Below are 22,979 nucleotides of genomic sequence, written 5' to 3' on the forward strand. Positions count from 1 at the left end.
CAAGAATATGGTTGCCACATTTCTGTCCGTTGAACCACAAACCATTATCTATCTTGTTCTGATTTGTTCTTGAAATAAGTGTGCAATGAAACCCTCATGTGTTCTGTTGGGTGTTTTATTTCCTTTATTCTGAGCCACCTGTTCATTGCACCATTTTCCTAACGGACGTGTGAGGGTGTTTTTACACACAGGCCATCTGGTGAGCAGGTCCAGGTGTGGAGGGCCCAGGCCTCCTCCAGGATGGGTTGTGTGACAAAGCAGGAAGCCAGCTGGTGACCCTCTACCAGCGGTTGCGGAGCTGCCCATGGTGGCGGCATATGGGTCCGAGGCCCAGGCCCCGAGGCCACAGTACGTCCAGGTCAGCCCGGCTCGTGGCGGGGCCCGTGCCCGGGGCCCCGACCAGTTCTGGGTCCGGAGAGGGGCTGTCAGGCTGGGTCCGGGCGGGGTGGGGCGGGGCCCTGGGCCTGGAGGAAGGCGCGTGCAGACTCCACGGTGGCCACCAGGCGGCGCGGCGCCTCCACAGCCCTCCCCGAGGCCCCGCCCCCAGGCCCTCCCCGAGGCTCCGCCCCCAGGTCCGGCCCGGGCGGGGGGCGCTGCGAGCGGCCTCTACCGGGCAGGTGCGCGCGCACCTGGGGGCGGCCAACCCCCAGCCTCTTCTGGCCCTTCCTTCCAGTCCGGGGGGAGGGCCGTTCCCAAGGGTCAGAAACTTGCGGCTTCTAACACCAAGAGCTCTTCCTTGCAAAGGTTAAGGACCGGGAGAAACACACCCCGACCGCACAGGGCGGGGCAGGGGCGCCCGGGGACAGCTCACAGGTGGGAGGGGGCGTCCCTTCCAAGTGGCTTCCCACTCCTGCGGCGCCCTGCTCGGCAGCTGGGGAGACGGAGGCTGCGGCCAGGCTCTTCCCAACTCCCCCGCTCCCTGGCCTTCGGGGCGTCCACTGGACGGAGGGCGGCGGGGTTCCCGGCGGGGCGGACCCTGACCCGGAGCTGCCCCCGCCCAGTCCACTGCCTCCGCCTCCATCACTCTGCCCCCTTCCCTCCCCCGGGACCCCTGGGGGCTGCGGTCCGGTCTGAGCAGCCTCGTGCCCGCCCCGCAGGAGCCTGGCAGCCTGTCCCGGCTGAGGTGACTCCACTGGGCGGGCCGGGGCTGCGGAGGGCGGGGCGCTCGGAGAACGTTAAAGAGGGCTCCCGGCCCGCCCAGGCCCTGCTGCCGCCGCCCCCACCATGGCTGAGACCGGCAAGCTCCAGCTGTTCGTCAAGGTACCAAGCTGCCCGGGCTGGGGGCGGCCCCGGGGAGGAGTGCTCTGTGGGGCTCCACTTTCTGGGGCAGGCTGAGGCGGGGGTCTGCAGCAGCGACCTCTGAGGCGGTGGGCTCAGGCTCTCTTGGAGGCTGTGTAACTGGCTGGGGGGGCACGGGCGGTTCATTAGAAGGGAGAGAGCGCCGTCCCCAAAAGGGCTGCGGTGGCCCCATTCTCCTGGGAAAAAAAGCCCCTTAGGGGCTGTGCCAGACCTGTGATCCCTGCGAAGGGACTTCCAGGTCCTGGCCTCCTCCCACCCTTGGAGCCCAGGGCAGCAAGGTGCCCAACGGGATGAATCACTCAGAAAAGAGCTCCATCGGCCGGACCCACCCTTGTGACCAGCCTGCAAGGCCTGGCGCCCAGGGGCCTGGCCGCTGCCCAAGCTCTGAAGGGTCAAGGGGCCAGGCCCCAGAGCCAGGGTCTCACCCCCACACCCCTCATCCTGGCGCCCTGCCCAGCCTCCAGGCTCTTGGCAGCTCCGCAGACCCCTCCTCCCAGGGACCAAGTCAAGGGCTCTCACCAGCCACTTGTCGAGGCTGTGCCTGAGAGAGCTGGAGCCCTGGGCTTGCTCTGGCCTCTGGGCAGCGGGAGCCCGCAGGACTCCTGGGTGTGCCGCCTGCCCTGGCAGCCCCGTGTCCCCCACCCCAGGCCAGCGAGGACGGCGAGAGCGTGGGCCACTGCCCCTCTTGTCAGCGGCTCTTCATGATCCTGCTTCTCAAGGGCGTGCCCTTCACACTCACCACCGTGGACACCCGCAGGTGAGCCCTGCCCCAAGTCCCTGGCCTCGCACTCCTCTGCCAGCCTCCTCCCGCCCTGCCTCGTGCCCACAGGTCCCCAGAGGTGCTGAAGGACTTCGCTCCGGGCTCCCAGCTGCCCGTCCTGCTGTGCGACGGCGACGCCAAAACCGACACGCTGCAGATCGAGGAGTTTCTGGAGGAGACGCTGGGCCCCCCAGAGTGAGGGCCGGGTGCAGAGGGGCCCGCAGACAGGCCACCCCCGGGGCAGAGCCCAGGAAGGGCAGAGCAGGCCGGGAAGGTACAGCGCGCTCTGACCCGAGCCCCCTCCCGCTCCAGATTCCCCAGCTTGGCGCCCAGATACAGGGAGTCTGCCGCGGCGGGCAACGACGTCTTTCACAAGTTCTCCGCCTTCATCAAGAATCCGGTGCCCGCGCAGGACGACGGTGAGGATCTGGAGGCGCGGCGAGGGTGGCGGGAGAGGCGCCCTGGCCGGTCCTCACCAGGCCCCTCGCCCTCAGCCCTGTACCAGCAGCTGCTGCGCACCCTCACCAAGTTGGACAGCTACCTGCGCACGCCCCTGGAGCACGAGCTGGGGCAAGAGCCGCAGCTGCGCGAGTCCCGCCGCCGCTTTCTGGACGGCGATCAGCTCACGCTGGCCGACTGCGGCCTGCTGCCCAAGCTGCACGTCGTGAACGTGAGCACCGGGCGGGGCGGGGCGGGGCCGGGCGGGCAGACTCCAGGAGACCCTGACGGCGCCCCTCGCCCGCAGACGGTGTGCGCGCACTTCCGCCAAGCTCCCATCCCCGCTGAGCTGCGCGGCGTCCACCGCTACCTGGACTGCGCCCTGCAGGAGAAGGAGTTCAAGTACACGTGTCCGCACAGCGCTGAGATCCTGGCGGCGTACCGGCCCGTCGTGCGCCCCCGCTAGCGCCCCCGCCACCTGCCCACTCATCCACAGCCCCATAAAAGCACCTCTGCCCCAGTGAGCGCGAAGGGGCACCGGAGGGATCAGAGGCCCCTCAGTTTCTGCCACTCCCAAACGCCCACCGTGGGACGCTCAGCTCCAGACAACAGCCCACAAGGATCAGCAGAGAAGCCAGTGGGCGGGGTGCGGTCCATCGCCCTGCTCCTCGGGGATGGCGGGACTGGATTGGGCTCCCAAACCAGTCAGGCCAGGGTGGGGCCGCAGGATGGCTAAGGAGGGTGTGGAGCCAAGCCTCATCTGGGCAACTCCGGGCCAGAGGGTGGGCCCCACATTCCTCAGCTCTGCCCAGGTGCAGGCAGGCCACCCCCCACTCCCTGGCCATCGTGTGGGGTCTGCATCACTGAGGCATGTGCCCGCTGGGGCGGGAACAAGATTTCTAGCCTCTCAGAGCCCCTCCCCACCTTGCACAGCCAGCTGGGCTCCTGGGTGTGCCAGGTAGGGGCAGGTGGGCAGGGCGAGAGAGCCGGGCAGTCTCACCAGGAACCACAGAGCCTGACACGGCCCCATGCCTGGCCCGCGGGCCTGGGAGCCAGCGCCTGGCCATGACCTGGTGCCTTTCGCCAGATGAACATGTTTATTTGACGGGGGAGGGGCTGGAGGGGTGGTCTTGTTCTGCCTGGCAGCAGGCTGGGCCGGTGCCGGTGGGAGGTCCTGGGGGCCGCCTCTGCCCTCCCCTCGGAGGCACAGTCCTGACGTCACACTTTCCGCGGTGCCTTCAGGGGTCATCAAAGTCTACACCACCTGCCGGCTTCTTACTGGGAGAGAAGAGGGGATGACGCTGCGGGGTGTGGAGGGGCGGGCGGGGTCCACGCTGGACCCTGGGAGGGACGGGGGGCGGGGGCCGGGGGCGGGGGAGCACCTCTTGAAGCCTGGGTTGATGAGGGACTCCCCTGGACACCGCCTCTTGACCCCAGGTCCAGGGCCACCTCTCTGAGGATCTGGGTCTGGGGAAACAGCATGACGGCGGGGGGCTGAGTCCAGCAAGGTCCCAGGCCCACGAGCCCCTCTGCACAAGGACAGATCCTCTCTCTGAAGCGTGAGGCTTGTTCTGGGGGAACCGAGTCCCAGCAGAGTCAGCGCGGCCCCAACCCAAGTCACAAGTGCCTCACCTGGTAAGAAGAGGTGAGGCCCGGCCTGCCAGGCGCTCTTTCTGGGGCTGGTGTCCATCTCCTCTGCTGCAGCAGCTGGGGGGTGGAAAGCAGGAATGCAGGCCTGGCCGGGGGACCCTAGTGAGCCCAGGCAGGGGTGCCCACCCCCTCCTACCTGCCAGCCGCTGCTCCAAGCTGCACACACGCTCCGCCAGGTCCAGCGTCAGTGCCTGCAACCTGGAGGCTGCCTCTGGGCCCGGCACCTTGGACAGGTCAAGTTCCAGCGCCGAGGGTCCCCCTGAAAGGGTCAGGGACGCTCTGTCCTCCTGCAGGGTGAGAGTCACAGCTTGCCGCTCGCAGGCTGCCCTGGGGAAGGAGAGGGGCTGAGTACCGTGGCCACGTCCACTGCTCCCCACCCACCCTGCCTCTCTGCTCAGAGGCTCACCTGAATCGGAGAGCGATGTCTTCAGGCGCACTGAGGCCAAAACGGGCTTTCTACAGGGCAAAAGGGCTGGTCATCAGGGGCCTGAGATCCTACAGCCTCTGGGCACACCCCCAGTCTGCCCGACCAGAGCCTCCCGGGACAGCTGCAGGGCCGTAGGAAGGGTGCCCAGGTGCTTCCGGGGAATCCCAGGCCGCCCCCCGCGAGCCCACAGGCGGTCCGCGCTGCAGGTGTGTGGTGCGGGGGGCTCCCAGCCGCCCAGGAGCCCCGTTACCCACCAGGGCAGCCAGGCGGTCCGGCGTGAGGCAGGTGCTCCAGAGTTCCGCGGCGTCCGTCACACTGCGGGGCAGAGGCAGTCAGACCGGGCCGCCCGCCTCGCCGCCCGCGCGCCTCGCCGCCCCGCGGGACCCGCCACTCACCAGAGGTTGACGCCGCCGCGCTCCCCGGGCCCGCCGCGCTCCCCCTCGCAGTAGCAGACGAAGCGCGGGGGTCCGGGGCCCGGCGGCAGCGTGCAGAGCGGCGGCCACCGCGGCGGCGGCACCATGGCGCCTAGGCGGGCGGAGGGACCCGGCGGGCGGGGGCCGGCCCCGCGGCGCCCGTCGACCCCGGGCGCCTGCCGATCTGGGGCGCCTCGGTACCCGGGGCGCCTGCGCGGGCAGAAGGCTTCCGGAGCGGGGCGGGCTGGGGCCGGGCTTAGCCCGGGGCGGAGCCTGCAACGTGGGGCGGCTGCGTGCCCGGCTCCGGCTCCGGCTTCGGGCTGAGCCCGCCGAGCCCGGTCACCGTCCGGGGCTAGGCCCCCCGCGCACACTCGGGGGCCTCTCTGGACCTCCCCTCTGTGCGCCCCCTGTCCCCGCTGAGTCCGGAGTCCCCCCTTGGCGCAAGCCCTGAGCGGGCGCAGGCTTGGCCGCCCACCCCTGAGGCCGCAGATAGCTTTGTCCCCGCTCGATGGTCCCTGCGGCCTCCCCCTGGCCTCCGCACCCCGCTTCCTGTGTCAACTGGAACAAGTCAAAATACGAAAGAGAATAAAGTATGGTAACCCGCGCCTGCCTCCCGCCCCTCGTCCATTCGCTCCGCCTTGTTTAGCCAGCGCCCCTTCCTTGGTGTTGCCCCGGCCCGGAGCTCACCTGGACCGGTAGGCAGGTCTCTCCTGGAGCTGGGGAGCGCCCACGGGAGGGACAATGAAGCATGAAGTCCTCAGGTCGTGCCCAGTGTCCTCTGAGCCGCGACCCGGAAGGAGAGAGGGATGGAGCACGCCAGGAAAGGGGGCGCCAGGCAGAGGGGGCGGCCTCTGCAGACGCCCTGCTGTGGACACAGATCTGCTCTGCCCAGGGCTTTGCGAGGCCAGGGTGACAGGACGAGGCATGCGGAGGGTGGCGGGCAGGTGGGTGTGTAAGCTGCGCTGATGGATTTCAATCGCACCTGCAGCCAAGCCTGCCCTCTCGGCTGCTGCTTCCTGTTTCCCAATCCTCACCCTACCCGCGCCAGGCTCCTGCCTCGGGACCTCTGCATGCATCGTGTCTCTGCCTGGCACCCCTCCCCAGACCCATTCCCTTCAGGTCTTTACGCAAAGGTCCCTTACTGGTGAGGCCTTCTCTTGTTTTACACCCGATTTCGACACCCTGCCCCACATCTCACGTCCTCTCTCCTCTGTATTGACTTGTTTTCCAGCTTGTCACTATACAAAGTACCTCTGATTTACGTGCAGTGACGGCAGCCTCTAAGATGGCCCCCACCCGAGCGCCTCCTAGGTTTGCACCTTTGAGTACTTGAGTACCCCTGAGCCTGTGTTGGATGGAGTCCCTTGCAGATAGCCAATAGAATGTGGCAGAAATGATGAACTGTCACTTCTTTCTTCCTCTGGAATTGCTCACACGGCACAAGGAGCCTGGTGGCAAAGGACCAAGGCCTGGCCAACAAGCAGTGAGGAAGCCCGGACACCGACCCTCTCCCGGCAGAGCCTTCTGATGGGAACATGGCCCCACCAGAGGGCACAGAGCACCCAAGGCCAGCTTCTTGACCCTTGGAAACAGGCAGACAGTACATGCTGCCTTAAGCCACTCAGTGTTGGGGGTAATCTTTCAGCAGGAGGTTACTAATATGGTTATTTATTCTCTTTCTTGCCCATTTTCAACTTGAGGTTCACAAAGGCAGGACTTTCTGTCCCTGTCATTCGCCACTGTATTCTCAGTGTTTAAACGGTGGCTGGCACATTTTTGTTGTTCAGTTGCTAAGTCATGTCGGACTCTTTGTGACCCCATGGACCACAGCACGCCTTCACTATCTCCCGGGGTTTGCTCAAACTCATGTACAACGAGTTATGATGCCATCCAACCATCTCATCCTCTGTTGTCCCTTTCTCCTCCTGCCCTCAATCTTTCCAAGCATCAGGGTCTTTTCTAATGACTGAAAGAGATATTTTATACAATTGAATGAATGCAGAGTGGGGAGTTGTTGGCAGGTTTAAGCAGGGGTGGGATGGAGGTGGCACTTCTGATTTTTGCGTATAAAGCCCACGTTGAATGTCATGAGGCGGGGGCATGAAGGGCTGCAGGGATGAAGGCGGGGGTGGGGGCAGGGAGAATAGCAGAGGGCTGCTGAGTTCCTAGGGCAGAGCTGCTGCAGGCGGGGCCGGGGGCTCAGAGTGGGGTTGGAGAGCGGTAGCAGGGAGGAGGGACGGGTCACGGGTGACCCCTGCACTTCAGGAGGGTAGAGAAGCCCTTCCCAAGATGGCTGGGGCAGGGCAGGGCTGGAGGAGGCCTGGGGCCTCTCCACGTTCACTGAGTTCCTGGCCTGACTGTGTCTGGTGGAGGTGCGTGAAAGCCGCTGTGCTTGCAAGACTCTTCTAGACGATCAGGCCGGGAGGTGTGAGTGTGGCATCGCCAGCCCCTTGTCGTCCAGTCGCCAAGTCGTGTCCACCTCTTTGCAGCTCCATGGACGGCAGCACATCAGGCTCCTCTGCCCTCTACTGTCTCCTGGAGTTTGTTCAGACTCACGTCCATTGAACTGAGTCAGTGATGGTGTCTCACCATTGACTCCCCTGCTGCCCCTTTCTCCTTTCGCCTTCAATCTTTCCTAGCATCAGGTGGCCAACATACTGAAGCTTCAGTGAAACTTCCAGTGAATATTCAGGGTTAATTTCCTTCAGGATTGGCTGGTTTGGTCTCCTTGCAGTTCAAGGGACCCTCAACAGTCTTCTTCAACACCACAGTTCTGAAGCATCAGTTCTTTGGCACTCAGCCTTCTTTATTATTCAACTCTCACATCCATATATGACCACTGGAAAAACCATAGCTTTGACTAGATGGAACTTGTTGGCAAAGTCATATCTTTGCTTTTTAATACACTGTCTAGGTTGGTCATACTGTTTCTTCCAAGGAGCAAGCATGTTTTAATTTCATGGCTGCAGTCACTGTCCTCAGTGATTTTGGAGACCAAGAAAAGAAAATCTGTTACTATTTTCCAGTTTTTTTCCCAACTATTTGCCATGAAGTAATGGGACCATGGTGGGCCTTAGAAAGCATCACTATGAACAAAGCTCATGGAGGTGATGGAATTCCAGTTGAGCTATTTCAAATCCTGAAACATGATGCTGTGAAAGTGCTACACTCAATATGCCAGCAAATTTGGAAAACTCAGCAGTGGCCACAGAACTGGAAAAGGGCAGTTTTCATTCCAATCCCAAAGAAAGGCAATGCCAAAGAATGCTCAAACTACCGCACAATTGCACTCATCTCACACGCTAGTAAGGTAATGCTCAAAATTCTCCAAGCCAGGCTTCAGCAATATGTGAACCGTGAACTTCCAGATGTTCAAGATGGTTTTAGAAAAGGCAGAGGAACCAGAGATCAAATTGCCAACATCTGCTGGATCATCGAAAAAGCAAGAGAATTCCAGAAAAACATCTATTTCTGCTTTATTGACTATGCCAAAACCTTTGACTGTGTGGATCACAATAAACTGTGGAAAATTCTGAAAGAAATGGGAATACCAGACCACCCGACCCACCTCTTGAGAAATTTGTATGCAGGTCAGGAAGCAACAGTTAGAACTGGACATGGAACAACAGACTGGTTCCAAATAGGAAAAGGAGTACGTCAAGGCTGTATATTGTCACCCTGCTTGTTTAACTTATATACAGAGCACATCATGAGAAATGCTGGGCTGGAAGAAGCACAAGCTGGAATCAAGATTGCCGGGAGAAATATCAATAGCCTCAGATATGCAGATGACACCACCCTTATGGCAGAAAGTGAAGAGGAACTAAAAAGCCTCTTGATGAAAGTGAAAGAGGAGAGTGAAAAAGTTGGCTTAAAACTCAACATTCAGAAAGCTAAGATCATGGCATCTGGTCCCATCACTCCATGGGAAATAGATAGGGAAACAGTGGAAACTGACAGACTTTGTTTTCTTGCGCTCCAAAATCACTGCAGATGGTGACTGTAGCGGTGAAATTGAAAGACGCTTGCTCCTTGGAAGGAAAGTTATGACCAACCTAGATAACACATTAAAAAGCAGAGACATTACTTTGCCAACAAAGTTTTGTTTAGTTAAAGCTACAGTTTTTCCAGTAGCCATGTACGGATGTGAGAGTTGGACCATAAAGAAAGCTGAGTGCCCAAGAATTGATGCTTTTGAACTGTGGTGTTGGAGAAGACTCTTGAGAGTCCCTTGGACTGCAAGGAGATCCAACTAGTCCATCCTAAAGGAAATCAGTCCTGAGTGTTCACTGGAAGGATTGATGTTGAAGCTGAAACTCCAATACTTTGGCCACCTGGTTTGAAGAACTGACTCATTAGAAAAGACTCTGATGCTGGGCAAGATTGAAAGCAGGAGGAGAAGGGGCCGACAGAGGATGAGATGGTTGGACGGCATCGCCAACTCAATGGACATGAGTTTGAGCAAGCTGCAGGAGTTGTTGATGGACAGGGAAGCCTGGCATTTTGCAGTCCATGGGGTCACAAAGAGTCAAACATTACTGAGCAACTGAACTGAACTGATGGGGCCGGACACCATGATTATAGTTTTTTGAATGTTGAGTTTTAAGCCAGCTTTTCCACTCTCCTCTTTAACCTTCATCGAGAGGATCTTTAATTCCTCTCTGCTTTCTACCACTGGGATGGTGTCATTTGCATATCTGATGTTATTGATGTTTCTCCTAGCAATCTTCATTCTAGCTTGAGTTTCATCTAGCCTGGCATTTCGCATGATATACTCTGCATATAAGTTAAATAAGGCAATATACAGCTTTGATGTACTCCTTCCCTAATTTTGAATCAGTCCATTATGCCATGCCCATTCTAACTGTTGCTTCTTGACCAGAATACTGGTTTCTCAGGAGGCAGGGAATGTGGTCTGGTATTGCCACCTCTTAAAGAATTTTCCAGTTTGTTGTGATTCCACAGTAAAAGGCTTTAGCGTAATCAATGAAGCAGAAGTAGATGCTTTTCTGGAATTCTCTTGTCTTTTCTATGATCCCAAGGATGTTGGCTCTCTGATCTCTGGTTCCTCTGCCTTTTCTAAATCCAGCTTGTACATCTGGAAGTTCCTGGTTCACATACTTTTGAAGTCTAGCTTGAAGGATTTTGAGCATTACCTTGCTAGCATGTGAAATGAGTGCAATTGTGAGGTAGCTTGAACACTCTTTGGCATTGCCTTTCTTTGGGATTGGGATAAAAACTGCCCTTTTCCAGTCCTGTGGCCACTGCTGAGTTTTCCAAATTTGCTGGCATATTGAGTGTAGCACTTTCACAGCATCATCTTTTAGGATTTGAAATAGCTCAGCTGGAATTCCATCGCCTCCACTAGCTTTGTTTGTAGTGATGCTTCCTCAGGCCCATTTGACTTTGCATTCAAGGATATCTGACTCTAGGTGAGTAATCACACATTGTGGTTATCTGGGTCATTAAGACCTTTTTTTGTATAGTTCTTCTGTGTATTCTTGCCACTTCTTCTTAATATGGAACCTCCTGACTCCATTTGAAATATGGTTTCTATTTATTAATCTTTACATTTCCTCCTTTGGAGATGTTTCTCTGAAAGCATTGCTGATCAATTGGCAGGTTTTTTTTTTCTCCAGATACAGCAACTTTTTTCCCTTGATGTCAGGGAGGAACTTTCTTGGATATTGTGTCCCTCGGGAAAGGGAGCATGCACATATCGGAGATCTCTTCAGGTCACACTCAAGTAGCAAGAATGGGTCGGAGGGAGCGCTCAGAAATCTCCCATCTGAAGTCTGTGTGTTAGGACAGTGGATGCAGCAAGAGCACGCTCGACCCGGGGAGAATTAAACAAGCACTCTGGGGAGACATATTGATGCAGGAATTAAGGCATGGGGGAGTGACTCTGGATTACACATAATTTGACTTAAACTTTATGCTAATTAGAGCAGCCTGTCAAACATTAACTGTGCATCTGCTTTAACCATTACAAAATGAGGAGGAAGGGGGAAATGCATTACCTGAATGTTTAGAATGTCCACTCTGAATACAGGGATAAACGCCACCTCCTGTCCCCTCCTCCCCAGCGACGACACTATATTCCTTCGAAGATGAGATTCCCTTCCCAGACACCGAGGTCATGCTGACCTGCTGTGAGCCTGCTAATCTGTCTTCAAACCTTGAGAAAATGTATCCCTGTCATGTTTGGTGTTTGTTGTTCTGACAAGATGTAAAACTGGTTCAGGCATCCACATTGGAGCCGGGTGGCCATTGTGGATGTGGTTTCAGACAGTTCCTGCCTCACTGGGAACCTGAATTTTTTAAACTGTATCAGACTCAAAGTCATCACCAACTGTTCGTTGCTAGTCACCACCACCTGCAACATTATGGTGTCACGCTCTCTCCTTGTAACTATGTATTTTGGACCCCAAATGATCTTGCTCTACCAACACTCTCCCTCCCTGTCAGCTTCAATCCTAATTCCTGACAATTTACATATCTTTGCAGTTTTTGCCTGTATACACATTCCTTCCCATTTTGCAGCCTGGGGAGCACAATTCAGTGCTTCTTCTTCGATCTGGGTCTTCTGCTCTATAGTCCTCAGTTTAGCTCAAATTAAACTTTTCTATTCCTATTGTCAATGTAAATCATCAATAAGCAATCTGAGCTGATTAACAAGCAGAGCTGCAAAGAAAGAAAAGACACAGTTTAAGGAAAATAACTAGAGAGAGAGAGGGCTGGGGGACTCCGCCGCAGTCTAGTGGTTAGAACTCCGTGCTTCCAATGCAGGGGGCAGGGGCTGGCTCCCCGGTGGGCGGACATGCCATGTGGGGTGGCCAGAAATAGAGAGGAGGTTTGGGAGGAGCCCTTGTGACTCCTCGGAGCCCGGTGCTGGGGGTTGGGAGGACGTTGGAAGGGCCAGTTAGAGGCTGCACCTGAAGGCCCCGAGCGCTTAGGCATGGAACATTTTCCCAATGACCTGGCTCTTTGCAATACCGGTGGGGTCAGCGGAGGGGGCCCTTGCTGGCACCTAGGGTCCTTGGCCTTTACTCTGTGAGAGCGGACCCACGGGCGGCTGTGAGCCGAGGAGCGGCGCGCTGTCACACGTGCAGCCTTGGGACGCGGGTGGGCAGCTGGCTGGAGGCTGCCCCCTCGTGGCCTGAGCCGGGCGTGCAGGCCTGGGCCCATCGGCAGGCGCCAGGGGCCGTGAGGGCAGACTGCATCTCCTCACGCCAGACCCTTCCCGGGGACCCGGAGGGGACGGTGAGCGGGGAGGGTTAGGGGCCGAGAGCCTGCTGGAGAGGCGGCCCCCGCCCGCCCCACGGCGAATCCCGCTCTTACGCGATTTCCACGCCATCTTCTATCGGTCTGTGTGGAAGCCAAATGTCAAGCAACGAATCAGCCCATCAGCTGCGAATTCCCTGGCGGCCCAGCGTCTAGGAGCCGGCGCCTTCACCGCCGGGGCCCTGGGTGTGCGCCCTGGCTGGGCAGCTGAGGTCCCACAAGCTGTGCGGCTCGACCGAGCGAGCTGGCGGAAAGCACGCTGGATAGATCCACTGGTTCGTCGCTGGCCCCTCTGCAGGCGCCTGTCCTGTGGGCAGCTGGCATCGTGGGCGGGAGGGGCTGGCTCTCTGGGCCTTCCCACCTACTGCCGCCTCTGCGGGCCGGGCGTCAGGCTGGGGGCAGGGGGAGACGGTCCTGCCCTGAGGTGCGCACAGCGGGGCCAGAGTCTGGCGGGTCGGCCGGGCAGCAGCAGCACCGGTGGGGCTCGAGGTGTGCAGGGGTGAGGGGCTGTCTGGGGCCCCTGGGACGTCGGGGCTCTTCCTCCCAGTGACCGCGCTGCCCGGAAGGGCCCAGGGGGAGAGCGCTAGTCTGGCAGGACGGGGCTGTGTTTCCACTGAAGAACATGGAATCAGCTGAAGAGCAGAAACAGTGGCATAGCGAGCTGTCGCCGGGTACCACTGTCCACTTCTGACATGTTCACACCTTGCGCGATTGTTTTCTGAACGAGTTACATCACAGATGCCATGCCATTTTACCCTGAGACGATTCACGGCCAGCCATGAAAGGACAGCACTGTCCCTCATCAACACAATGGCAGGACAGGGATCTGTGGGCAGGGGTCAGGGAGAAGGGTGCCGGAGGGCAGGCTGGGGTGGATGCAGTGCACACACCCCCAGGGCTGTGGTGGGGGACCCCGGGCTGTGGTGTGGGGGACCCCCAGGGCTGTGCTGTGGGGGACCCCCCAGGGCTGTGGTGGGGGGGACCCAGTGGGGGGACCCCGGGCTGTGGTGTGGGGGACCCCCAGGGCTGTGGTGGGGGACCCCCCAGGGCTGTGGTGGGGGGGACCCAGTGGGGGGACCCCGGGCTGTGGTGTGGGGGACCCCCCAGGGCTGTGGTGGGGGACCCTGGACTGTGCTGTGGGGGACCCCGGACTGTGCTGTGGGGGACCCCCAGGCTATGGTGGGGGGACCCAGTGGGGGGGACCCCGAGGGCTGTGGTGTGGAGAACCCTGGGGCTGTGGTGTGGGGGACCCAGTGGGGGGAACCCCGAGGCTGTGGTGGGGGGACCCCCAGGACTGTGGTGTGGGGGACCCCGGGGGTGTGGTGTGGGGGACACCCCAGGCTGTGGTGGGGGACTCCTGGGCTGTGTGTGGGGGACACCCCAGGCTGTGGTGGGGGGACCCAGTGGGGGGGACCCCGAGGGCTGTGGTGTGGGGGACTCCCAGGGCTGTGGTGGGGGACCCCAGGGCTGTGGTGTGGGGGACCCCAGGGCTGTGGTTGGGGACTCCTGGGCTGTGGTGTGGGGGACCCCCCAGGGCTGTGGTGTGGGGGACCCCGGGGGTGTGGTGTGGGGGACACCCCAGGCTGTGGTGGGGGACTCCTGGGCTGTGTGTGGGGGACACCCCAGGGCTGTGGTGGGGGGACCCAGTGGGGGGGACCCCGAGGGCTGTGGTGTGGGGGACTCCCAGGGCTGTGGTGGGGGACCCCAGGGCTGTGGTGTGGGGGACCCCAGGGCTGTGGTTGGGGACTCCTGGGCTGTGGTGTGGGGGACCCCCCAGGGCTGTGGTGTGGGGGACCCCGGGGGTGTGGTGTGGGGGACACCCCAGGCTGTGGTGGGGGACTCCTGGGCTGTGTGTGGGGGACACCCCAGGGCTGTGGTGGGGGGACCCAGTGGGGGGGACCCCGAGGGCTGTGGTGTGGGGGACTCCCAGGGCTGTGGTGGGGGACCCCCAGGGCTGTGGTGTGGGGGACACCCCAGGCTGTGGTGGGGGACTCCTGGGCTGTGGTGTGGGGGACACCCCAGGCTGTGGTGCGGGGACCCCCAGGCTGTGGTGCGGGGACCCCGGGCTGTGGGGGGGGGACCCGGGGACCGAGGAGCCCAGGTGTGTAACGGCGTGGGTCGGGGGTCACATTCTCAGGCGGCTGCAGGTCTGCACCCCTGGCCTGGGGGTCCGAGGGGGACTCAAGAAAGCCACTGAGACGCCTTGTCCGGCCACCAGAGGAGCTGCCTCCCTCGGGCCTAACGAATGCCCAGGCGGTGGGCAGGGTGTCCTGCCCTGTCCGTCCAGGGCCCGGGAACCAGCTGCGGAGCGCTCCCCGGCGCGGGTGGAAGCCGAGCCGCACACTGTTCCTCTCAGGCGGCCCCTCTCGCGGGGCGCCCCGCCGCGGCCCACCCGGGCCCTCTGCCCCTACGTCCAAGAAAGGCGCCGCGCCGGCTTGTGGAGACTTTATTGTGCTAGGGGCTGGGCGGAGAGGCAGCCGCTCCTCGAGAAGGGCTGCGCCGCGGCTGCCGGGACCACCGCCCGGCTCCAGCCCCTGCGCTGGGGCCCCGCTGGGGTGGGGCTCGCGCCTCGCCCGCCCCGCCCAGGGTGGGCGTGGCTCCCGATGGGCGTGGCTCGCAGAGTGGGCGGGGCCTCCGGGGCGGGGTCTCCGGATGGGCGGGGCCTCCCGGGTCTGCGGGGCGCGGGGCGGCTGTGGTCCAGGCCGGCCCGCGCTCACCTAGGCCAGGACCTCCGCGCACTGGTCTGTGCAAGAGAGCGGGTCCTGAGAAAACGCCCGGCGCCCGCTCCCCACCTCCCCCGAGGGGCCAAGCCCCTCTCCCGCCTGTGATCGCCTCCTCCCTCCTCTGGCGCCTCCCGCAGCCCCCACACCCCAGCCTGGGTCGGGGGTCCCCTTGCCCGTGCAGCGCTGGGCGGCCTGGAGATGGAGCTCACCTGACTTCGGCAGCAGGACTCCCTGGCTGGGGTTCAGGCCCAGCTGCGGCGCCAGCTGCTGCATCCTCTGGGCGCCTTCAGGAAACAGCTCCGGGGCCCGGGCTGAGGGCAGGGCACCGTGAGCAGAGCGGGCGTGGGTTAGGGTTAGGGTTAGGGTTACCGGGGGAGGGGCCCAGGGACGCGCTGGGAGATGCTGGTTCCACCTGCCTCCCAGCCAGGGCTCGCTGGGGAGGCACAGGGGGACGCTGCAGGGCAGACCTCCCACGTGACCCCAGAGGAAGGCCGGATGGGGCCAGGGTGGTGCGAGTGCGGCCCTTCAGGCGAGCGGGTCTCCCACCACCCGTCACCCACCATAGAGCTGCAGCCAGACGTTCTTTACGCCCCCCTTCTGGGTCTCGAAGTACATCACGGCGAAGTGCTTATAGTCAGTGAAAGCCACCCTGATGTCGGTCTGGGCCATAGCTGGAGGGGGAGGGGGGCGGGAGCCTGTTGAGCTGGGCGCCGGCCCGGACGCCCCCTGCCCGTCCCCACGGTCCCCGAAAGCCGGCCCCGCCGCCCGGCCCCGCCCCCACGCGCTGGCCTCACCCGCGTTGCTGAACTGCCCGTCCACGGCCCCCTTGGTGAAGGTGCTGTCCGTCTCTTGGCACCCGCCATCGGGCCTGGGAAGGGGACCCCAGCGGCCTGAGCTGCAGCCCCTGCCCACCGCCCAGTCCCAGTGGGCATCCTGAAGACAAACTGCCTGACCGCGACAAAAACGGCTGCCACTTCGCTGCTGCCAACTGCCCCACGTAGGGGAAGATATCCAGCCTGCCCCAGGGCCACCTGTCTCCCATCAGAGCAACGCTTGATCACACAGGTGCTTTATGATTCACTTACAGGAGAGGAGACACCCCAGGGCAGAGGGACGCAGCCAGGGGATGCGGGGCCTGTGTCTCCCCTCCAGACACCAGCACGCCTGCATGCGTGCACAAACACACACACACACACACACACACACACACACACACACAGCTCCCCCACGCCCTCAGGTGGTGCCCCTCTGACAAGGAGGTGGGCGGGGCTGCTGTTTCTCTGGCCCTGCAGCCTAGCACAGGTGGGGCCTGGCTCTGACCTCTGATGGGTCAAGCACACCCCTGCCTCCTCCTGGCTCCCACCTGACTGCACGCTGGCTGGACCTAAGGCCAGTCCAAGGTGGGACTCCTGGGATCACTTACGTGGGAAACCCAAACTTGATGCCCAGATCGCCGTTGGCCAAGGAGGTCACCAAGACCACGGGCATCTTCATGTTGTCCTTGGCATCCAGGAAGCCCGGGTCATCTGATACCGCCCCAACCACGTACCAGGGGCCCTGGAACTGCAGGGGGACAGGGCGAGCTGGGGGCAGCCCCAGCTGCCATGTCAAACCTGACCCGAACTTGGGGGGCAGCTGCAACTCATCTGGCTGGTGGCCCGGCAAGTGGTGGGGACAGAAGTCAGACTTGGGGCTGAGGGGCCTACTGTCCTCTGCAGAGCCCCCCCCCCCCCATCAAGTCAGCTGGGCAGACGGTCCCCTTGAGCTGAGCTTGAACCAGAGTGGGGACTGGGCTGGGTTCACCCAGCACTCTGGCCTGTCTCGTAGAACACAATCAGAGAGAGGCGGCCAGCCTGGGCACGTCTATGCACACCTGGCTGGCATCGAAGTCGGCCTGGGTGGGGACCTGGGCCTGGCCTGGGGCTGCAGTGAGCAGGGCGAGTGTCCCGCTGATCAGCAGCGTCTGCAGCATTCTGGAAGGTGGCTCTCGTCGACGCGACGGCACGGGTCTCGGGAGTAGGACAGGAGGGTTGGGGTGGCCTCTCCCACTGTGCCTTTATGCCCCTGAGATGCCCTGGGGCGCTGGCCTGCCCGCCTGGGACAGGCCCCACTGTGATAGACTCTGATCGGATTGCTCCCTGGGGCGCTGGCCTGCCCGTCTGGGACAGACCCCACTGTGATAGGCTCTGATCGGATTGCTCCCTGGGGTGCTGGCCTGCCCACCTGGGACAGACCCCACTGTGATAGGCTCTGATCGGATTGCTCCCTGGGGCGCTGGCCTGCCCGCCTGGGACAGGCCCCACTGTGATAGACTCTGATCGGATTGCTCCCTGGAGCACCCTGGCCCAGCGGCCCCCACCAGACCCCACCCATCTTTCCTGGGGAGGGGACCGGATGCCCTGGAGCAAGGCCTGGCAGGCCCTGTGGGATGTGGCCTCCAGCCCTGGGCTCAGGCAGAGCCTCGGGGAGCCATTCCAAAAGCTCACCCTCACCTCTGACCCTCACAGCCTGGCTGCCTGGACGGGGCCTGGTGGGCAGGTTGCTATGGGCAACACCTTGTGAGCCAGGAGGGCCCAGGACAGGGCCCGAGAACGGGCACACGGGCGGAGGACCTGGGGGACAGCAGGAGGTGAAGGGCGGGCTGGGAGGGAGACCTCCACGAGGCTCTGGGTTAGCTCGGGTGCGAGAGGCCGGCGAGTGGGCAGGGCTGTGCCCTTGAGGCCCAGGCCAGAGGCCGGGGGCTGGGGGCTCTCAGGTGGCCCCAGGAGATGTGAGGGTGGCCGTCTCCAGCCACCCCGGTCAGTCCTGTCTGCCAAGTCCACTCCTTCCTCTCTGCGCCCTCAAACCCTTCTCTCTGCCCAGTCTGAGGGCGCTAACCCCATTCCTTCAGAGCTGCCCTGGGCCTCGGCCTCTTCTGGCCGGGTGGGGGCAGGCTGTGGGCACCTGCCCAGAGCCGGCCGGCTGTAGCTGCGCCTTGAGGGGGTGGCCGGAGGCACTGCAGTGGGTGAGATCTGGCCGCGTGGAGTGGTTGGGGACACAGCTTCCCTGGGCTGTCCAGGCTTCTGGCCAGCTGCCTCTCCCACGCCTTCAGAGGCCGAGAAAGTGCGCCCCTTCCCGCCCCCTCAGGGCATCCCTCAGAGCCACAGATTTCACCGAGGGTGAAGGAACACCCAGGCCCAAGGCAAAGTGGGGGGCGGTCAGGTCCCCGGAGAGCTGGCCAGAGCCAGGCCCAACTGCAGGACAGACAGTCGTGAGCCAGGAGCTGACTTGCTTCTGGAGTTTATTCTCAGAGCTGGGATAAAGGCTGAGGGGGGTGGGGATGGCAAAGGGGCTGGGGTCTCGGGCTGGGGTCTCGGGTGTTGCAGGAAACGGCTGAGCAGGCAGGAGGGCCAGGTCCTGAGAGCCGAGCTCACCTGGGCAAGAGAGTGGGACCTGTGGGTGGGGCCGGCCACGCGCCCCCCCCACCCCAGGACCCCGGCCCCTCAGTCTCAGGTCACGAGGGCCCGTCCACTGAGGCCTCTCAGCAGAGGGCGCCGGCCTCCCCGCCGTCCCCTGGTCGGCCCACCCCAGTCCTGTCCCGGCCGCCCGCTCCACCCGCTCCCAGTGACCTTGCTGAACCCCAGCAGAGGCCCCTCCGTGAAGCAGCCCTCGTGGCAGATGGGAGGCTGCTGGTGAGCGCGAGTTGAATGAACGAGTGAGGGGGGCCTGCTGGGTGAAGGTGGCCCCCAGCCCCCCACTCACCTATGTGCGCTCCTCCATGCACTTGTCTGCCAAGAAAGAAGCCCAGGCCTGCTGTCAGCGCCCCAGGCCCGCCCCCTCCCGCCCCCTGATGCAGCCGTGGAGAGCATCTCGTGACCCCTAAACTGCTGACTGTCACCCCCATCACTCCCGCCCCTCCGCCAGGCTCTGTCTGCCCCTGCAAGAGGAAGATCCCGTCCCCGCCAGGCCCAGTGCGGGCTGCCTTGGCAGGGAGGCCGTGGCGCTTCAGGGAGCCCGCTGAGCCCCGACGCGGACGCCCGCCCACAGGCTCCGTTTCTAGGGCCTGCCCTGCCCCCTCCCAGGCTGGGGACCTTCGCATCCCGGGGGCCCACCCGGGGCCTGGCACACAGTGCACGCGTGGTGAATCCGGGGAGGGGGTGTTTCCTGAGGAGCGGCTTGCTGGGCCCAGCCCGGGGGCCACAGGCCGAGGTCACGGTGTGAGGACAGACTGCCCCCGCCCCGGAGGCCGTGCCGCGGTCAGTGGGCAGTCTGGCCGGACGGACTCCACCCCTCGGCCTCCCCCGGATCAGGGATCAGGAGACGGTCTGTCTGCCTCTAACCTGACCTTAATCCCTCCCGTCAGATTAGCGCGCTCACCAGTCTTCGGCAGGAACACAATGCCTTCCTCTGTGAAGCCCAGGCTCTTGGCAAAGGTGGTGAACTTTTCCTTGACCTCAGCTCTGGGGGTCTGGGTGCGGCCTGGGGCAGGGAGGAGAAGCCTTCAGCCTCCCTTGGTCTGCAGCATCCCCGCTCTGCCCCTGCTCCTGAGGCCGGGGCGCCCCCAGACGCCCCCGCGGGTGGAGCCGCAGGCCGGGCGGTGGGCGCGGCATGGGGCACGTACTGTACAGTGTGGCCATGTGGAAGTCCTGGCCCGGGCCTCGGACACTCTCGGTGGAGAGCAGAGCGTAGGTCTCGTAGTCCGTCTCCACCACCGACACCTCGTGGGTGCTGCTCCAGTCTGGAAACCCGGGAGACAGCCCCGCGGGGCCCAGTGTCCCCAAACCAGAAGGGCTCAGAAGATCAGGGGTGCATGGGACCGCCACAAACCCCCGCAGCCACACCCCTCTGGGGAGGAGGAAGGATGGCCGGGGGGCGGTCATCCCCAGGCTGGGGCAAGGAGGGCAGGGGTCCTGGGGTGCAGAGCTGCCTGAGGAGTGAGGGGAGCGTGGGGCACACACAGCGCAGAGAGCCCTTCATGGGGGTGCTGGGCAGACCCAGGCCGACCCTGGGGGGGCGGCCAGCCCCCACCCTCCCCGGTACTGCCGGGCAGGGTGTCGCCCAGAGTCCCAGCCAGCAAGTGTCGCTCCGGGCCGCACTCACGGGGGCTGGTGTAGCTGTAGCAGCCTGGGGCGCCGGCGGGGCGCAGCAGCAAGGTCCGGGTCTCACACTGGTCTTTCCTGTGGGCAGGTCATCCTGGGGTCAGGGGCAGGCGTTGGGGGTGTCCCCAGACTGTGACCCTGCGCCGGGAGCTCTGGGCCCCAGGTGCCCGCCCCGCCGCCCACCTGAGGAAGGTAGAGGTGAGGTTGAGGCCGCCGTCCGCCGCGGGGCCCACCACGGACTTGCACATGGACAGCACCTTCTTCTTCTCCAGGAACCAGCTCGAGTTGGAGGCGAGGCCCGAGGTGAACCAGAGCCCCAGGAACTGCGGCGACAGGACCCCACGCCGGTCGGCCGGGACCCTCCAGGACCGCCGGAGGTGGGCGGCCCGCCTGCTGCGTCCCCCGCCCCCGGCCCACCCCTCCCCGCCTTCCCCCGGCTCCGGCGCGGCCCCGCGCGCTCACCCCGGCCCCGCCCCCGCGCGGGCCCGCTCCCGCCGGCCCGGGACCGGCAGCAGAGGGCGCCGGGCCGTCCCTAGCGGAGTCGGATGCGGGGCGCGGGGCGCGGGGTTGGGAGACCCGCTCCGACGTGCTCCCGCAGAACCCCCGCAGGCCCCTGCGCGCGTGTTCGCGCGGGGGAGGGGGCGCGCACCGGGCCGCACTCGGTTCCGACGCCACTCCTGGCGCCACCCCGGGCTCCTCCGTCATCTGCGCGCCCGCGCGCGGAGGTGTGCCCCCGGCCCAGGTGTGGAAGGTGTGCCTGTTTTCCCTGGGCGTCGTGAGCTCGTTGGGCTAACGTGTTGGGTTAGGGGAGGCGGGCGCGCAGGGGGCCCGCGGGTCTGACGAGCGCGCGCTCCCGCTCACAGGCGCGTCCCTGCCTGTGAATCGCCTGGGGAGGCCTCTCCCGGTCAGCCGTCTCCCCCCGGGCCAGCCCTCCTTCTCTTCTGCTCCCCCTTCCCAGGGAGAGCACCCCACTCCCCACGGGCACCGTCCTGTCTCTGCGCCAGGCAGGGAGCCCTCACCTTGTCCTCTTGGAAGTTGGGCTGCAGGGCGGCCTGGGCGGGGGCTGGGGTCTGCAGGGCCCCCAGGACCCCCAGCAGGAGCAGCCCCATGCACAGCCTGTTCGGAGTGGCCATTCTCCCAGGACTGGGCTGGCGGCACAGGCAGAGAGGCAGGCGGGAGGCAGGGAGGCCACCCGGAGACCCCTATTTATGGGCCTGGCTTGGCCTCCGCCCAGGCCCAAGGACAGCCCACTGCAGGCTCGTGACGCGGGGGGAGCACAGGGCAGTGGCGGCCTCGCCCCCCACGGGGCTGCTTATGTAAGAGGCACCGGCTGGGACGGCCTGCGCCTGCCCCCCGGGCCCAGCTGGGGGGGCAGAGGCCCCCGCACGGCGGGCCCCTTCTCCAGCCTCGGAAGGTCCAGTCCGGCAGCCTGGTTGGGGGCAGGGGGAAGTGCCTTGGTGCTGCCCTGCCTCTGGGGTCTCTGGTCACTTGACTCCCCTCACAAGCCCCGCCATTGTTCTGTGTCCGAGCCTGGTAACCCTGGGAGGCGACACAAGGCCCTGTTTGCACCGCCTGAGTTTCGTCCCGGAAGGCCCAGCGGGCCAGGGGGTGATGGGAAACTTGGGCCAAAGGAAGGAAGCCAGAGCTCCCCCGAGTGGAGCCCGAGGGCCTGGTGTGCGACACAGCGTCCCCGGAGCCAGCTGGCGGGGTCTGGCTGGGAGCCCCCGGGGCGTTCTTCCCAGCCTGGGACACTCTGGCCTTGGGCGGAGGCCCATTCCTTGCACCTGCACATCTGCAGTGGCCCCACCCAGCCTGTCCTATCACCTGGGGTGCCAAGCTGGTGCCTCCCGGGGGCCAGAGGACGTGAGGTTCCCCCGCCCTGCAGAGAGGGCCGCCTCCCTGGGTTGACGGGCTGTCTCTGAGGTCCTGGGCCCTGTCCAAATCTGGCAAGTGTCCCCTGTCCCTCTGGTCCTGACCAAGGCCACCCCAGACTAGCCGGGGCCTCAGCACAGGACCGAGTGGGGTCAGCAGCTCTGAGCAGCAGTGAGTCGGTGGGTGCGCGTACCTGGGGTGGGGGCTGGGGAGGTGAGGCTGGGGAAGGAGGTCCCGAGCGTGGTGCAGACATGGGGGGACACGGCTGTGGCTGGGGGCACGGAGCTGGCCCTCCCCCGGGGCCTGGCCCACCGCGGGGTGCAGCCCCTGCCCGGTGCTTGGCACCATCCGCCCGGAAGCTGGGTACTTGGCAGCCCAGCCTCTGGCTTTGGACCGGACCCAGGGCCGTCCGGAAACCGCGCAGAAGGGGAGGCATGGACTGGGCCAGCTCCCTGAATGGAGCCGGCGTGGGCCCTGCCACCCACCTCGCAGGGGCAGGACGGCGGGCCCCGGGCCCACAGGGGTCCTAATGAGGGCAGGGTGCCTGCACCTTGTTCCCCCCGGCTTCCTGGGCCCCGCCAGACCCCTGCTGTGGGGGGCCCCCGCCCAGGGTCCCAGAGCACAGAGTCGGCTTTTTTGAGTGGCACCATGAAGAGGGTCTCTTGCCTTCTCACTGGTGCCAGGGCTGGCGGGGCCGTCCCCGGAAGAGGCCAGTAGAGGGGGGCCGACAGAGGAGGCTGGGGGCGCAGGGCGGGGGCGAAGGGAGGTGGGGTGAAGTGGGGAGGGCTGCGGTGCAGGGGCGGGCTCAGGCAGGCCTGAGCTCCCCACCGCTCTGCCCTGGCCTCCCATGCACCCTGCCCCTCTGCATGCTCACGGCCGTGGGGGGACATTCTGTCAGAAGCAGACAGGAGTTGGGGGGCTGGTCCCGGGCCTTGCACCACCCCAGGCTGCAGCCTGGCCCAGGGGCAGAGCAGGGGGCCCCTTTCAGGACTGCAGAGGGGCAGGAAGAGAAGCGTGGATGGAAGGCCTGGGACG

General features: G+C 63.8%; 3 protein-coding genes across 6 annotated transcripts; 1 reads left to right on the plus strand and 2 right to left on the minus strand.

Annotated features, from left to right (window-relative positions):
• The first annotated feature begins 1,096 nt into the window (after positions 1-1,096).
• Positions 1,097-3,459, plus strand: CLIC3 (chloride intracellular channel 3). 2 transcript variants are annotated; one of them, XM_065928026.1, is made up of 6 exons: positions 1,097-1,260; positions 1,947-2,056; positions 2,129-2,254; positions 2,372-2,478; positions 2,554-2,729; positions 2,805-3,459. In XM_065928026.1, the coding sequence occupies exons 1-6, from the start codon at positions 1,225-1,227 to the stop codon at positions 2,961-2,963; spliced, it is 714 nt and encodes a 237-aa protein (XP_065784098.1). In that variant the 5' UTR covers positions 1,097-1,224; the 3' UTR covers positions 2,964-3,459. The 2 variants fall into 2 exon arrangements, with proteins under 2 accessions (XP_065784098.1, XP_065784097.1); XM_065928025.1 differs by having other exon boundaries at positions 2,372-2,729.
• Positions 3,460-3,575: 116 nt separating this feature from the next.
• On the minus strand, positions 3,576-5,512 carry PAXX (PAXX non-homologous end joining factor). 3 transcript variants are annotated; one of them, XM_065928028.1, is made up of 7 exons: positions 4,970-5,504; positions 4,829-4,889; positions 4,554-4,603; positions 4,284-4,474; positions 4,130-4,204; positions 3,880-3,964; positions 3,576-3,771 (listed from the first exon to the last, which is right to left on the minus strand). In XM_065928028.1, exons 1-7 carry the CDS (start codon positions 5,092-5,094, stop codon positions 3,753-3,755), a joined length of 606 nt encoding a protein of 201 aa, XP_065784100.1. In that variant the 5' UTR covers positions 5,095-5,504; the 3' UTR covers positions 3,576-3,752. The 3 variants fall into 3 exon arrangements, with proteins under 3 accessions (XP_065784100.1, XP_065784099.1, XP_065784101.1); XM_065928027.1 differs by having other exon boundaries at positions 3,576-3,775; positions 4,970-5,495; XM_065928029.1 differs by lacking the exon at positions 4,130-4,204 and having other exon boundaries at positions 3,576-3,775; positions 4,970-5,512.
• Positions 5,513-18,251: 12,739 nt separating this feature from the next.
• PTGDS (prostaglandin D2 synthase) lies at positions 18,252-21,348 on the minus strand. Its single transcript, XM_065927085.1, has 7 exons — positions 21,092-21,348; positions 20,256-20,395; positions 20,074-20,150; positions 19,595-19,711; positions 19,351-19,452; positions 18,736-18,761; positions 18,252-18,407 (listed from the first exon to the last, which is right to left on the minus strand). The coding sequence occupies exons 1-6, from the start codon at positions 21,203-21,205 to the stop codon at positions 18,736-18,738; spliced, it is 576 nt and encodes a 191-aa protein (XP_065783157.1). The 5' UTR covers positions 21,206-21,348; the 3' UTR covers positions 18,252-18,407.
• Between the last annotated feature and the right edge of the window lie 1,631 nt (positions 21,349-22,979).

The sequence above is a fragment of the Muntiacus reevesi genome, chromosome 3 (assembly GCF_963930625.1).
Source record: "Muntiacus reevesi chromosome 3, mMunRee1.1, whole genome shotgun sequence".
NCBI lineage: Eukaryota > Metazoa > Chordata > Mammalia > Artiodactyla > Cervidae > Muntiacus > Muntiacus reevesi.